The 15343-nt window shown below is 35.0% G+C and overlaps 2 protein-coding genes across 2 annotated transcripts; both read left to right on the top strand.

Annotated features, from left to right (window-relative positions):
• On the top strand, positions 3035–7519 carry LOC18588936 (E3 ubiquitin-protein ligase At1g63170). The gene is made up of 6 exons (XM_018128189.1): positions 3035–3604; positions 4939–5779; positions 6056–6181; positions 6279–6570; positions 6848–7070; positions 7174–7519. The coding sequence occupies exons 2-6, from the start codon at positions 5124–5126 to the stop codon at positions 7251–7253; spliced, it is 1377 nt and encodes a 458-aa protein (XP_017983678.1). The 5' UTR covers positions 3035–3604; positions 4939–5123; the 3' UTR covers positions 7254–7519.
• On the top strand, positions 8791–15045 carry LOC18588935 (death-inducer obliterator 1). Its single transcript, XM_007013682.2, has 5 exons — positions 8791–8993; positions 9597–11699; positions 12943–13063; positions 13729–13788; positions 13872–15045. Exons 2-5 carry the CDS (start codon positions 9634–9636, stop codon positions 14808–14810), a joined length of 3186 nt encoding a protein of 1061 aa, XP_007013744.2. The 5' UTR covers positions 8791–8993; positions 9597–9633; the 3' UTR covers positions 14811–15045.

Below are 15343 nucleotides of genomic sequence, written 5' to 3'. Positions count from 1 at the left end.
CTCTCTGACGGTAGCGGAACTTACGAAGGAAAGGATTGAAGTGTTAAATTGTGATATTGCGCTTAAACTCGACAGCTGCAGTGCCTCCTAACATTCCAATTCCCACATTATCAATTCTTGACTGGTGAAGGACAATCAGACTGTAATGAAACTGAGCTATGCCTCTTAATGTCGAAAATAAAAAAATCAATTATTAAATTTTAAAATTATTTTTCTTTTATTTTTTCAGCTTAAATTTTGATATCATAAATGGTTTAACTTTCTAAGAGCTATGTCAGTGAATGTCATCATTTCTTATATTATTTGGCTCGATTTATTTTAACTCATTTAATTTTTATAATAATTACAAAGCGTGCATTTTCAATAAAAAAATTATAAAAACGATGTTATATAAAAAAATAAAAAATTAATTTTTCACTAATTCACTTTTCAGAGATTGTCAAAATTATTATACATATTTAATTATAGATAAATTTGAAGAAATATAAAAGTATATTGAGCACAACTTACTATACTTAATATAAAAATTTAATATTAATTTTTTTGTCTTTAGTCTATTTATATTAATAAATTTAAAAATTTATATTTAAATTATTAATAAAATTTTATATTATAATTTTATTTTATTTTAAAATTAATTAATTTTTTTACTTTGAATCAAATTATTCATCTAGTCTATAATTTTGTATGATTACCAAGCTTTTTATATAAAATTCTAAATCCGTGGCTGAATTCAACTCCTCATCATCTTATACCGCGCACCCAAGCCAATCGCTCCCTTCTGCCACTCGAGGATGTCATCATTATCAAAAAACAACAGCAGCTCTACCATTTCCTCTTCACTCCTTGGGAACAAACTTGTGTTCTTGGAATATATTTTCCTCTAATAACATCTCCCCAGATAAGAGTGTTGATAGTAACAACTCTCCATCCATGCTTAGCCACCAAAGCTTTATTAAAAGCATCCACTTTTCTAAATCCTATAGCCCATCCTCCATTTTTAGCTTGCTTCAAACATTCCAATTTGACCACTGAAACCTCCCTTTCGCATCTAAACTTCCCCATCGCAAATCCCTGGTTTCCTTTTCAAAGCTTTCTAAAGTATATTTTGATAATAGAAAATAGCCTATTGCATAGGTTGGGATTGCTTGTGTTGTTGATATCATTAACATCTCTTTTCGTGTTGGGTAAAGAAATCCATCCATCCATCCATCCTTCTACATGATCCTTTCTCCTTTCTTCAACTCCCACTGAAAATCTTTTCTTCAAAATTTCTAGCTCTTTTACTTTACAATTTCATCACTTGCCCGGTAACAATCAATAGCAATCCAAAAATTGATACATCTTTCAAAATTAATTGGTAAAGCTTCAGGATCATCTTTAAAAAAAGTAAATGAAGAACGAAAGGTCCACTTCTTCTATAGTTACTCCATACAAATTCCCTTCTTGTTGAGTATAAAAGTAAAGCAAATGAAAAAGCTTGGTCACAAATAATAAATAAGTACGCTGACAGAGGATCACCTTATCGAAGACCACGTGAAAGGTAAGATTTATTGGACGGTGATCTATTGATAAGAATTGCAAATGACATTAAATATAGACAATTATGCTCACTCTTAGTTATGACAAATAAATATTTAAAAAATTGATATAATATTTAAAAAATTCTTAAATTATATAAATTTTTTTTTTAAAAAAAATATTCTTATGTTATCTTCAATCAAATATTTTTATTTTTATTTTAGATCATATAGGTTCTTGTAACTAATAGTTAATTAATTTTTATTAATCAAAATATTATTTGTCACTTTTATATCATGTGGTGTTAACATGATATGTTAATATGTCATAGTGAATGATAACATGACATGTTGATATTATATGATGACATGGCATTTTTATTTTCCACATTTACACCACCTTAGCACCATATGATATAAAAATAACAAGTGTCATTTTGACTAATGATAATTAATTAACAATTAGCTATATCCCAAATAAAAGAATGAAAACTTATTTAAAAATTTTTTAATAATTTAAATTTTTTAAAATATTAAATTTTAAAAAATTAATTTTATATATTATTCTATATTCTTTTAGTACAACATTATACTTTTTATATAATTTTTACCATTTTAATAGTAATCAAACTATTTAATTGTATAAAAATTATCATGTTACTAATGATGTCAAATTGTCTTTTGTTTTAAGATTTAAAAAAGTTCTTAAATTATTTAGGTAAATTTAAATAAATCATTATACTTTTATTATATTCAATTAAACTCTTACACTTTTATTTTGAATCACATAAATCATAATACTTTTATTTTGAGTCAAATAAGCTTTTATAATTAGTGATTGATTTAGTCAAAATATCATCTGTCATTTTGTACTGCGTGACATTGACATTAACATATCATTAATGATGATATCACATACTAACATATTATAATTGATGATATCATAACATGTTAATTTGACATAATAATATATCAATCACCTTTTACATTAATATTATATTAGTGTCATATGGATATAAAATAATAAGTGATATTTTGATTAATAACAATTAGTCAATTATTAATTATAAAGACTTATTTGATAAAAAATAAAAATATAAAAACTTAATTGAATATAATAAAACTAGACTAATTTAAATTTTTTTCAATAATTTAAAAGTTTATTTGAGGAGTATAACTATTGTTATTCTATTTACTCACATTATTTCTTATGAATATTTTATTTTGGGAAAGTATGAGAGATATAAGGGCAAATGAAAAATCAAAATTTAGATTTTAATCCTCCTAGAGAGGATAAAAGTTGTTAATTCAAACTTAAATTCAAATAATCTTTTAATTATTTATTTTATATGTGAAAAGCTTACTCAATTTAAAAGAAACAAAATTAGTAATTGTTTTTCTTTTAAATACCAGCGCTGAATTGTTGAGAAATTATTATAAGATAAATAATAATAATAATAGACAAAAACCCATAAAAGAAGTAGCACAAAATCAAAAGCAAGATAAAGAACAAGTAGAGTAGCGAACAAGTAAAAGGAGGAATGGGCGAATGGGAGGAAGGACCAGATTTGAAACTTGTGGGTGCGTCGCTTTTTCCAACGGCGACCCGTTGCAGCTAGTGATCCTCTAAAGGCACAGACAAGCGTACGTGGCAAATGGGAGAAAATCCAGCAACAGGGCAACAGACAGAGGGGAAAAATCCAAAGAGTGAAAAAAGTAAAAGAAAGGCAACAACCCAAGGGTTTGAATTTTCAAAGATAGAAAAAATCAAAGATCGTGAGGATAGGAGTAGTGTATTATAGTATTATTATTCCTGGGTAACCCACCCAAGCAAATGAAGGAGGTCTGGTGCTGATGCTTTACTGTTATCTCCCAATAAAGAACGAAAAACCCAACAAGCAAAATTCTCACGCGCTTTCACACGACAAACCTTCCAAAAGGGAAAATTATATGAAAAAAACAAACAAAAAAAAAAAGGAAAGCAGCAGCTCAGTCACTCTGTAAACGTCGCCGTTTTCAGCTTCTCCGGTTACTTCTCAGCTCTTACAGTCTCTAATCGGTTCTTCTCAGTTCAAACCTTTCTGGTACGATCCTCTCTCTCTTTCTCCCCCTGTGTGTGTACTTTTGGTTAGCTTTATGTATGTTATATTTTGGTGGCAAATATCATTTGCGGTTCTTGCTTGTTGTTGGTTTCTTTATAGATTGAATTTTGTATCTTGGAAGGTTCATGGAGTGAGAATTAATGTTTTTTTTTGTTTTTTCTTTTAATTTTTTGGTGGGTTTGATCGTTTTTAAACGTTAGTCAACGCTTGCGCTTTTTGCGGCTCAAGAGATGTCGAATTTTTTTTTTTGTTGATTGAGCAAATGAATGTTTATGTGTAAGGTGCAAGGGTCATGCTTCGATCTTAGGGTGTCGCTACTGGTTTTAATTGTAATGGATTATTTGATTTGAAAATTTATCTGGATATTAATATTATTTCTCGAGTTGGGTTGAAGAAGAAATCAAGTGAAAAGAAATGATAGTAATACGAAATTTTCTGCAGCTACTCTATTATTCTTTATTTTTCTTTTTTTTTTTGGGGGGGGGGGGGGGGGGGTGTTGAGGTAGTTGAAGGATGGTGTTCATTATGGTGAAAAGTTTAGTTCTTGAAACAATATTAATTTCCTTTTCTTCTAAGAGTGAAGCTGCTATCTTTGTTTGTTGGTTAAGATATGTGAAGAACTTGAATTGGATTTTCCTCCCTCCTCCTTTTTTTGAGCTGAAATTTCTAGAGAGCATTGGAGATGTATAGGTTAAGCCTGAATTCCAGCCTTAAATTTCTTATATATCCTATGAATGCCAAAGTTCATTGCTTGGTTGAGGGGACTGGGGAGTGTTTAATTCTTTTAGAAATAAAAGAAGAAGGGAGATGCAATGATTTAAGGCGGAACCCCCTGGGATCTAATTGTGCTGGTGTGCAGTTTGAGGGTTACCATACGAGACTGTAAAGGATTTGGGATATGAGAAATAATGAATCTAAAGATTCTTGATTATTTCAGTTTTATTCTGCTGCTAGTTGATTTCTTGTTTTCTGTCTGTTAAATTTAGTGCTGGAAAGGTAACCTGTAAATTATTCTCATGTTACTTGTCATTGTCCTTTTATGTCTCAGAAACTATATTTTGGTTATAAATATTTCTTTTGTCAATTATTAATTAAGTTTTAAAGCTTAATGGAGCCAAGTCCTTTCATTAGTTCACTTGGTGGAGATTTCGGCTTTCTAGGTTTTGTGGGTTCTTATTACAAAAATCAATTGGTTCAACATGTCTTTTGCCTTTTCAGTTTCATTTATGCTTATCAACTATTGTATATTCATGTCCTTAAGGGGAAGAAGATGTTGAACTTTTTATTCTGATTTAGTTGCATTTTCATTCTTAAAGGAACAGGAATTGTAAATTTATCCACATCTTGTGGTGCCAAATAATTTGAGTCAATCATCAGAACTTGACAAATACCAGGGACAAAAGTGCCCATTGTTTCAGCACAGTTAAGAAGTACATAAAGCTGGTAACCTTGTGTTAGGTTTCTATGCTTTCATCATTTCCAGTTGTGTTGGTCAACTTAGATGGATGTTCCCTCTGCGGAACTGCATTCTGAGCATCGAACTGACACTTGTCCATTGTTAATGGAGCGATCAGAGAACTTTAGTGAACATATTATTGACATACCAAGGAGTGGTGAAACTTCCTCATCAACCTTGTCTCATGATAGAACTTCGAACGGGTTGGATGTTTTGCAGCATGAAGACAGACCTTCTGGTAGTGCAAGAGTGCTAGGTTCTCAGCCTTCATCATTTTCTTCCAATGGTACAAACTCAAGAACCTCCTCTGCTGTAAGGAGAGGGGATGCTCGTCGTCGAAGGAGTCCGTTGAATTCTGGTTTGTGGATTTCTATTGAACTAGTTCTTACAGTGAGCCAAATTGTAGCATCTATTGTTGTCTTGACTTTGTCAAGGAATGAGCATCCCCATGCACCGCTGTTTGCTTGGATTGTGGGTTATGCATCAGGATGCATAGCAACCCTCCCTCTTCTTTATTGGCGTTATCGTCATCGTAACCAGGCTTCTGAGCAAGACCCAGTTCAACATCATCACACTTCACACATTAATGTCCCTGCTGGACCCTTTTCTCTCTCTGTAACAAGGACTTCTGATGGGGGTGATCATCGTCCTGCTACTATGTCTCCTAGAGGTGGTCAAAATGCAGGAGTAACAAGTGCAAGGTATGATTTTCTTATTATTATTTGAAATGAGAAAAAAAGATAAGCCGAGAGTAAGATACATTTTCAAGTTCTGTGTTTCTGGTGCACTGATTGCTTCCAAGAGTTGCTATGCAGATATGGTATATTTGACCATTTGACCTCCCATTGTGTTAAAGTTGTTTTTACGTTTTTTTTTTGGGTCAAATGCTGCTGAAATTTGACAAAGAGTCATACTTAGTTGATGGTTATAATGGCCTGTAGCCTTTAGTTGACAATCAGCTGATTTTTATCTTGCAGAATTAAAGCACTAGTGGAATACTTCAAAATGGCTTTAGATTGCTTCTTTGCTGTTTGGTTTGTGGTTGGCAATGTTTGGATATTTGGTGGGCATTCATCTGCCAGTGAGGCTCCTAACATGTACAGGTACTGGCCACTGCCTAGTGGCATGGGCTGCATTTACTGCTTTTAGTTTACACCTTTTCTAAGAGTTCATCCTCTTTTTTATCTTCTTTCTTTGCAGGCTATGTATAGTTTTTCTTACATTTAGCTGTATTGGGTATGCTATGCCCTTCATTCTATGTGCTACAATCTGTTGTTGCCTGCCTTGTATTATTTCCGTCCTTGGATTTAGAGAGGATCTATCACAGGCCAGAGGGGCCACGCCCGAATCAATAGATGCTTTACCAACTTACAAGTTCAAGGTGAAGAAAAGTAGAAACTGTGATGATAGGGAAATCATCTCAGGTGCTGGTGAGGGTGGGGTTGTGGCTGCAGGAACAGAAAAGGAACGTGCCATCTCTGGAGAAGATGCAGTGAGTGTTTCTTGATTTCTTAATGGATTCATATTCAGATCCTTTACACTGATCCTCCATGATGTGTTGATTATTGTTTTGATAATATAACGGCATGTCTCATAGTCTAGTTAATAAGAAGTACAAATCTCTTTGCATATTTTGAGTTGATATTCATAATTCCAGGTGTCATAAGCAATATCTTTACTTGTGCAATTATAGTTAACGTGCTCATTATATGTTTCTTATGTTACTGTTTTGTTCCTTTGATAATCAGCTATTTAAACCCATTGTATAGGTCTGCTGCATTTGTTTGGCAAAATATGCAAATAATGATGAGCTGAGGGAGTTGCCATGTTCTCATTTTATGCACAAGGAATGTGTGGACAAGTGGCTTAAGATCAATGCTTCCTGTCCTCTTTGCAAGAGTGAGGTTGGTGAGAACATTTTGGATGCCATCTCTGGGACAAGTGCCAGCATCTTGAGTTCACTCTCTGGAACGCACGATAACCAGCGACGAGGTGAGAGAAGGGTGGGCAACAGTTATACCAGCTCTGTGTTTTAATGTAATAAAAAGATATATATAAATATATTGATCCTTTGGAATTATATTTGTATGACCAGCTGCATACAGTTTGATGATCTTTCTTCTTATGTGTTGGGTGGTCGTCCCTTCCATTCTTTATGGTTGTCTTACGGGGTGAGATGTAGCTTGTTAGACACACACGGCAATTCTCCAATTACCAAACATGATGTAGCCAGATTGTGCAATGGCACCATCAATCAAAAGAGCCATGTAAAATTTATTACTATGTTGCCAATCAGAATGGAAATGATTTGCTATGTAATTGCACATACAGTTATATAAATAATAGAGATTTTGCAAAATTTGCAAAGAATTTTAGGTTTTTGCCTGCAAAGACATTTGTCCTTGGGACTTCAAAGCAATGAATGAAGAAAAACTTTTCGACTTTTCCTCAAGCTTTCCCTTCCTTTAAAAATGGGTCTGTGTTTCCTTGTGATCGACATCAATTGCATCACTCCTTATTTGATAGAAATTCCGTATTATATAAATATCTAATTAAATTTTAAAATTAAAATTGTTGTACGAACTTCTCTTTGAATATCTTAAAAATTATATGTTAAACACTTGTACTTATTAAATGCTCGATTAAAATAAATTTAAAATTAATTTTTTATATATTATTAAAAAGTTAAAATTAATTTATAAAAAAATAAATTAAAATTTAAAATTATAGTGATAACAATTAATGAATATTGATAAATATCACATTAATTATAAGCAATTTATGAACAAAAAAGATATATAACTAAAATTTAATATTAAAATCATAGTTGGGTAGTGAGTTTCCTAAAATTATTTCTTGACCTAACTCAAACTCACGGTGGTTAGTAATTACACTATAAAAACTTTATTCGAATATAATTATAAGATGCTCTAAACTTTCTTAATCGAATAATATAAAGTATGTACCTATTAATATCTCTATATAAATGAGTGGTTGGTTTGTATTGAGTATTTTTACGCAAAAGAATGGAATTAAACTATTTAAGTCTTCGTTATAAAAATCACTTATAATTAAAAAAAAAGAAAAAAAAAAGGAATATGACAATTTATTTAACATAAAAAGAAGAAGAAAAAAAAAACCCTCTTTAGAAGGGTGCTTTTTCTATTTCTTGTTGAATTTCCTTATATGTAAAAGAAATTTTGGTACAAAAATCAGGTAAATAAGTTGTTTAGGCATGATGGATTGTGCTCTTCAAGATTCAGGGCAATTTTCAAGATAAGCACCGAATATGGATAAAGTCGAGACAGATGAATAAATGATTTATAGTTGAATTTCTATATAAAATTAAATAAATTATCAACTACTTGTCAGCATATAAAAAATTAATATAAAGACCACGAACTCAACCACTTGGTCCTATATTAGTGTACACAAATCCAAATAAAAGTAAGTTACCCAATCGCCTGTCTTACCCTTCTGTGACGGCGGATTTGAATTTGACAAATCTCTTAATCTGACCCATTCAAGGAGCGGGTCAGGTCAAAGCTTTGGTTGGATCCGATTTGCAGAATCGATACAGGTGGGCTGAAAATGGAGATGGGCCCGAATCAGAAGACAGAAAGGCGCACGTGTCAATCTAATAATCCGTCTCTAGAAAAGACCGTTTTCACGCTTCGACACGGGATAAACACAAGACTCGTAAAAAAGTGGTAATAAGACTCAGAGGCGGTATTCGTTAAGCTTCTAGTATTTTGTTACTATATATTTTTATTTTAATTAGGGTTCACAATTTCTTTGTTACCAAACAACTCTTCAAAGCCTCCAAAAGGCTTCATCAAGCTACCCTCAAATCCTCTCTACGGCTGTCTGTTTTCCCCCTCTCAGCTCCGCTCTGCGTCGCGTCTCTCGATTCAGGTAAGCTTCCTAATTCGAAACCCTTGACCTCCTCTTGAATCAATCATTTTTCTGAAAATTTGACTACTTGTTTCGATTTAGGGTTTTAGATTTGGATCGGTTTCTTGACAATAGGTTTTTACTCTTTGTTTTTCCCGTTTGTGCTTTCGATGATTTCGAACGTTGCATGTTTTCTTTTTCATGTCAATTAATTATCTCAAGAATGTCTAGTTTTTATTTTATTGTTTCAATTAAATCTTATTTGCAATTTGAAAGAATTGAGTTGTTTTGTGCTTTAAAAGCATTGCAATTTGTTATAATTTTATTAGTATTGTTTACTACTTTCTGTTTGGTTTATTCGTCTTTCTGATTTTAAGGACTTGGACAATATAACTCATCGAATATTCTACTTGAATTGAGATTTTATATATTCAGCGGTCTTTTCTTTTTTGACTATTTTTAATAATTCAATATTTTGGAGAAGTTAAATGACTATTTCATATGTTCCTTACTTTTGGAGGTTGACTTGCATAGCCATTCTTTTGTTTCATTGATGAAGTCAACATGTGAGCATGATTTAATAGTATAATGGATTGATGATTTATTTGTTGGTTTACAATGCAGTGATATTTGTATATACGTTTTATGGTACTGATCTAGCATGTCCAACGATCTGGTATCTCAGCAATTAACGATACCTGGTAGCCAAATGGCTCAGCTGGAACCCATTTCCAGCAAATTGGAAGCACCGATGTCCATGGGGTTGATGGGATTTGGCAGCAGTGGATCTCTACAGCAGCAGATACCTTCGAATATGCCTATAGGACAGATGGGATCTGTGTCAAATGATCTTAGATCACAGTTATCATCAATGTCAAAACAGCAACCTGGACAGGTTGAGTCCCAAGCTTATACTCAGCTGTCACAGCAGTATTTAATGTCTAATAAGCCAGTAGGAGAAATGATTCCCACCATGTTGGATACTCTGAGACCACATCAATTACCAACTTTGAGCAAGCGTAAGGCACCAATGGAACCAATTTCTACAGATTCTGTCCCACAGAGGTTACCAGTACCAAACAAACGAGTTGCACATATGGAACACAGGCCTTGGTTACAACCAATATCTGCACCTAGTAAAAGAACTGTACAGATGCAGTCTGTTTCCGTCATGCCAGGATCACAGCCTTCTCCAGCATCGATTAAGAGATCAGTTCCAAGTAAAACAGGGTCATCCACTTCAAGGAATCAGCCTGTACAGATGCGGTCGGCTCCAAAAGTTCAGACTGAGTCATTTGAATCTGTGAGGTCCAAGATGCGGGAATCATTAGCTGCTGCCCTAGCCTTGGTATCTCAACAGCAAGGTGAAAACTCAAAGGTGGAGAAGAATTCTAATGGTGAAGCTGTAAGTTCCCCTGGGAAGACACAGGAGAGTTCTAACCCTGTTGATTCTAATTCTGGTAATGCTGATGCTGTTGGCTCTATGTCTGCAGAACCTCGGGGGATATTGCTTTCCAATCAGGATGGTGCTGGTGGTGGGAATATTAGTGACACTACACAAACTTTGAAATGTGATGGGCAGCAATTTCAATCAAGTAATCTTTTACCCGATGAGGATGTTCCATTTAGTGATAATATTTTTGCAAGAGATGAACTTTTGCAGGGAAATGGTCTTTCTTGGGTATTAGAACCTGCAATAGATGTGGCAGAGAACAAGGAAATTGAAACTGTTGGGAAACAAAACCCTGTTAATGAAAAGATAGGAGAAAATGCTGTAGAAAAATCAGTACAGTCTCCACAAGTTTTGGCATATCAAATTGAAGCAGATCTGTTTAAATTATTTGGAGGTGTGAATAAAAAGTATAAGGAGAAGGGCAGGTCTTTATTGTTCAACTTAAAGGATCGTAATAACCCTGAACTCAGAGAAAGAGTTGTGTCAGGTGAAATTTCCCCAGAAAGACTATGTTCTATGAGTGCTGAGGAACTAGCTTCTAAAGAGCTTTCCCAGTGGCGACAAGCAAAGGCAGAAGAGCTTGCTCAAATGGTAGTTTTGCCTGATACAGAAGTTGACATTAGACGATTAGTGAGAAAAACACATAAGGGTGAGTTTCAAGTGGAGGTTGAACAAACTGATAGTGCTTCAGTGGAAGTTTCTGCTGCTACTTCAATTAGTCGGCGACCAAAAACTGAGGCAAAACAAGATCCTACAACTGGTAAAACTGTTGGAAAGAAAGATGGATCAGGTACTGCAGGTGAAAAGAGTAATATAGAGGACCCAGATCTTACCATTACCATTCCTTCAAGCGAAGGGCCTGATCCAATGCAAGGGTTGATGGGAGAAGATGAATTGAAGGATGCAGATTTTCTTCCTCCAATTGTTTCCCTTGATGAGTTCATGCAATCTCTTGATTCAGAGCCACCGTTTGAGAATTTACCTAGTGATGCTCGGAGAGCAGCATCCATTTCTAATAAGGATGACTCAGAAGCTGGGTCTGATTCAAAGTCTTCTGGTCGAGCTTCACAAGATCCTGCTGATACCACGCCTGATAAACTTGAAACTATTGATGCAAGTAATGTGAAGTCTGATGCAGATGTCAAGCCAAATGACATTCCTGCGAAAACAGAAACTACAGTTTCTGTAGCCACTTTGAAGGGTGAACATGTCTGGGGAGGGTTGCTCCAGCTGAATATCACAGCCATGACCTCTGTCATTGGTACTTTTAAAAGGTATGTTTTACAAGATGGCATGCTATGCAAGGATATATTGTTTTTATCTTTTTTTTTTTCTCTCTGAACATAATTTGTTGTTGATCCTTTTTTGGCCTGCATCTGTTGGTATCTGTCTCAGTTTGTCTGTTATTTATCATGATGCTCCTTTTTTCTTTTCTGTATATTGTCACATGTACGAGCACATGTTTTTTTATTTATGATCATGTGATTTATTGATGAGCGGAGGCAGACAATGCTTAAGTTTAAATTGTTATTAATTCTAAACTTTGATGATGGTGATTTTTTCCTCTAAGTCTTGTGGGCCCAGTGGGTGACTTTTGCATTTTGTGCTTGCTTTATAGATAGGATTTAATTTGGGAAAGTTGTGGAGTTGAAACATCATACAACTTTCTTGGTTTTTTAATGTTAAAACCATGACTAGGATGTGGATATGATAGATTTTAAAGCTTATTTCTACTTGCAAGTCAAGTATTTTGAGGACACCGTCAAGGTAAGTTCGTTATGAAGTGACGACGAACTCGTTTGAGTGCCATTATTTGTAGGCAGCATGTACAGGTACATGAATATTGGAGGTAGATAAATGGCATGACTTGAAGCATGGAGGAAAAAGATCTATAAGTTGTTTGGTTTAAGGAAAATCTGTAGAACGAACAGGGAAAGGCCTTTTGGATGCTATAAGAAACTATAATGTGCTTTATTGAAGAGGTAGATTCCTTATAGGTTTAAAGAAATAGGCGGAAGACAGAATATTTTGGTTGATGTGAATACCACCTTGCTGTGTTCAATTTTTCCTTTCTTTTTTTTTTTTAATTTTCTGTTGGATGGTTTGTTTTTGATTGAGGTGCTGAGTATTGTGATTTTCATTGAATGTTTTGCAATGTTTGGGAACATGAATTTGAGACAGTAGCTTTGGAGTTTTGTGAAGATGAAATCATGAATGCACACACTATATAGAAATTAGTTAAAATTCAGTGTGGCTATGTATTTGAATGAGTAGATGAACTCAAAATTCATAAATTTATCACTAAATATGGATTCAACAAATTCATGAATTTGAAAATAATCATGAAAGTTATGTTTACATGTGTGTCATCACATAATAATTTTAAATTTGAAATCAAATCAAAATTCTTTCTTTCAAATTCAAGTTCTCAAACCCAACTATAATGTTCTGTGAAAGGAAATAAATTTGTTTTAAGGTTCATGGTGTGTATTAATGATCCTAAATTTCATGGTGCAGTGGTGAAAAAACTTGTACAAAGGAGTGGCCTAGCTTGCTAGAAATCAAGGGCAGAGTCAGGCTTGATGCATTTGAGAAGTTCCTGCAAGAGCTACCCATGTCCCGAAGTCGTGCTGTAATGGTATCTCAAGTTCATTTACATTGTAGTAAATTCCTGTACTGCCATAAAAGAAAAATTGGGGGAAAAATAACAATTTTTTTATCCCAGTTTTTGTCTTCCATTTATCTCTTTTTGCTGAGTGTGGGGTCAATCTCATTTAATAAGTCAAGGGCAAACAAGAAGAGACAAAGGGATACAACTTGATTAAGATTCTTAGTTTGAGTTAACATGAAAGATTGATCACCTCATCTGCTGCGATTTCCCGCTGGCTGGACTAAGTGGGAATGAAAAGTTTGGAGGACGGTGATATCCATCTGATTGGCGTTACATGTACAAATTGTGCTGTTTCTATGATTACTTGTAGGGTGCTGAATAACTGGAAAACAAACTCTGCCCAATGGAAAGAATTTCAAATGTTGCCAATATTTCCTGATTAATCACCAGGGAAAGAACAAGGACGTCAAATGTTCTGTAAACTCGAAACATAATAATAATCTGTAAATATTTGAGGGCCCCTCAGCGAATAAGTCAATCTATTTGGACAACGGAAATTGTTTTTTTTTTTTAATTGTTAGGGTGGGGGTAAAGAAATTTATGGTTCAGTTCCATGTATATTTGTTAAAACTACCATTTTAGAGCGTAAGTTACACGTTAGACTGATGTAATTCTTATGTATTTTTCTGCAGGTGGTTCATTTTCTTTGCAAGGAGGGATCAGCCGAGAGTGAACGTGGGAGCCTGGTTGAGGTAAGAAACGCTGGGAAACTTTCTAGTTAGATTGACTTTTGTTTGGTTGTCGTCTGATAGTCAACTTGCATGCGCTTGTGCAGGCGGCTGATTCGTATATTTTGGATGGGAGAGTGGGTTTTGCTGAGCCTGCCTCTGGAGTGGAACTTTATTTTTGTCCACCTCATGCCAGAACACATGAAATGCTCAGCAAGATCCTCCCGAAGGACCACCTTGAGGCTCTTAATGCTATTGACAATGGTCTAATTGGAGTTGTTGTATGGAGAAGAGCTCAATTAATATCACCCAACTCAACTTCACACCATAAACACACCTCAAAAAAGCAACACTTCACTTCTAGGAGACACCAAGATAAGGATGCTAACATGAATTCTAATTTTCCATCAAAGCCTACTTTTTCCCATAGTGGACCACCTGTCTATTCCAAACCCTCTCTTGATGACAACGAGGATGATGATGTTCCCCCTGGTTTTGGTCCTGCCACTTCTCGGGACGAAGATGACCTACCTGAGTTTAATTTCTCTGGTGGCTCAAACCCATCGGGGCCTCAATACCCCACTGGGTACCAATCCCAACGAGTGGGGATAGCCTCGGCTCATTTACATTCTCAAACGTCATCTCGTCCTGTTGATCAAATGAGGGAGCTCGTACAAAAGTATGGGCAACCAAATACCAATGCGTCCCTAGGAGTTTCAATGCAACCGTGGAATGATGATGATGATGACATACCCGAATGGCAGCCTCAAATATCCCAACAACAGCAGCCGCAGCCTCCAACCCAAGTTCATAGATTTCAACAGCCAATGCATGTGCCCCAGCAATTACCCCACCAGGCATTGTCGACCATGCATGTGCAAGGTCAACAGAACACTACTCAGTCGTGGCAGGAGGGAACTTGGTGGGTTCCGACGTCTGGTTCTCAAGGCCAACAATTTGTCAATGGAGCTCAATTTTACGGGGCAGCAGTAGGAACTGGGCAGCCTGCCTGGCGAAAGGATCCTCCACACAGTAGAGGCTTTTAGTTTCGTCTTTTGTACGTGCAATGTGATTGTTGCTGTTTTATTTAGCTGTCCTCTAGGTTTTTTGGTAATCTTGCATGTTTTCATTACAATAGCCTTTTTTAGTTTAATAATAGTAGTTTTTTAAAGCAAACTTAAGAATTTGTGTTCTTCTCAAGCAACGGCCAACGTGCGCTTTAACCGAACCACTTTTTAAAGCGGACATGGCTACCGCAATTCAACTAAGACTTTCATAACATTTCTTTGAAACTATTTAGCATGCTGATTCGGATTTTTGAACGTGGGTTCGTCTTAACCGGACCATCTGTAATATGTCGGTGGACTCGTGTTAAGCACTGAAAAGTAGACACCAAAAGGCACTTTGACATGCATTGCCATTGCTGCTATTCCATTCCATTTCGTTCTCTCCCAAGCAGGAAAAAAAAATGGATTTGAGTTCTCTTGCGTTCGCACATAAACATGCTTTTGTTTTTACTTTTGATCCTCGTAACAGAGGAGGGCAGCAGCACAGTCAAGACTGCCTTTACTCCTTTACA

This window comes from Theobroma cacao, chromosome 9 (assembly GCF_000208745.1).
Source record: "Theobroma cacao cultivar B97-61/B2 chromosome 9, Criollo_cocoa_genome_V2, whole genome shotgun sequence".
NCBI classification, from domain to species: domain Eukaryota; kingdom Viridiplantae; phylum Streptophyta; class Magnoliopsida; order Malvales; family Malvaceae; genus Theobroma; species Theobroma cacao.
This window is presented reverse-complemented; position numbering and strand designations above follow the sequence as displayed.

Excerpts from the sequence above, each read along its gene's own strand:
- LOC18588936 (XM_018128189.1), top strand. The coding sequence starts at position 5,124 with ATGGATGTTCCCTCTGCGGAACTGCATTCTGAGCATCGAACTGACACT. Across the intron at positions 5,780-6,055 it reads GCAGGAGTAACAAGTGCAAG|AATTAAAGCACTAGTGGAAT; the intron begins GTATGATTTTCT and ends TTTATCTTGCAG. Across the intron at positions 7,071-7,173 it reads GCACGATAACCAGCGACGAG|CTGCATACAGTTTGATGATC; the intron begins GTGAGAGAAGGG and ends TTGTATGACCAG.
- LOC18588935 (XM_007013682.2), top strand. The coding sequence starts at position 9,634 with ATGTCCAACGATCTGGTATCTCAGCAATTAACGATACCTGGTAGCCAA. Across the intron at positions 11,700-12,942 it reads GTCATTGGTACTTTTAAAAG|TGGTGAAAAAACTTGTACAA; the intron begins GTATGTTTTACA and ends TTCATGGTGCAG. Across the intron at positions 13,064-13,728 it reads CCCGAAGTCGTGCTGTAATG|GTGGTTCATTTTCTTTGCAA; the intron begins GTATCTCAAGTT and ends ATTTTTCTGCAG.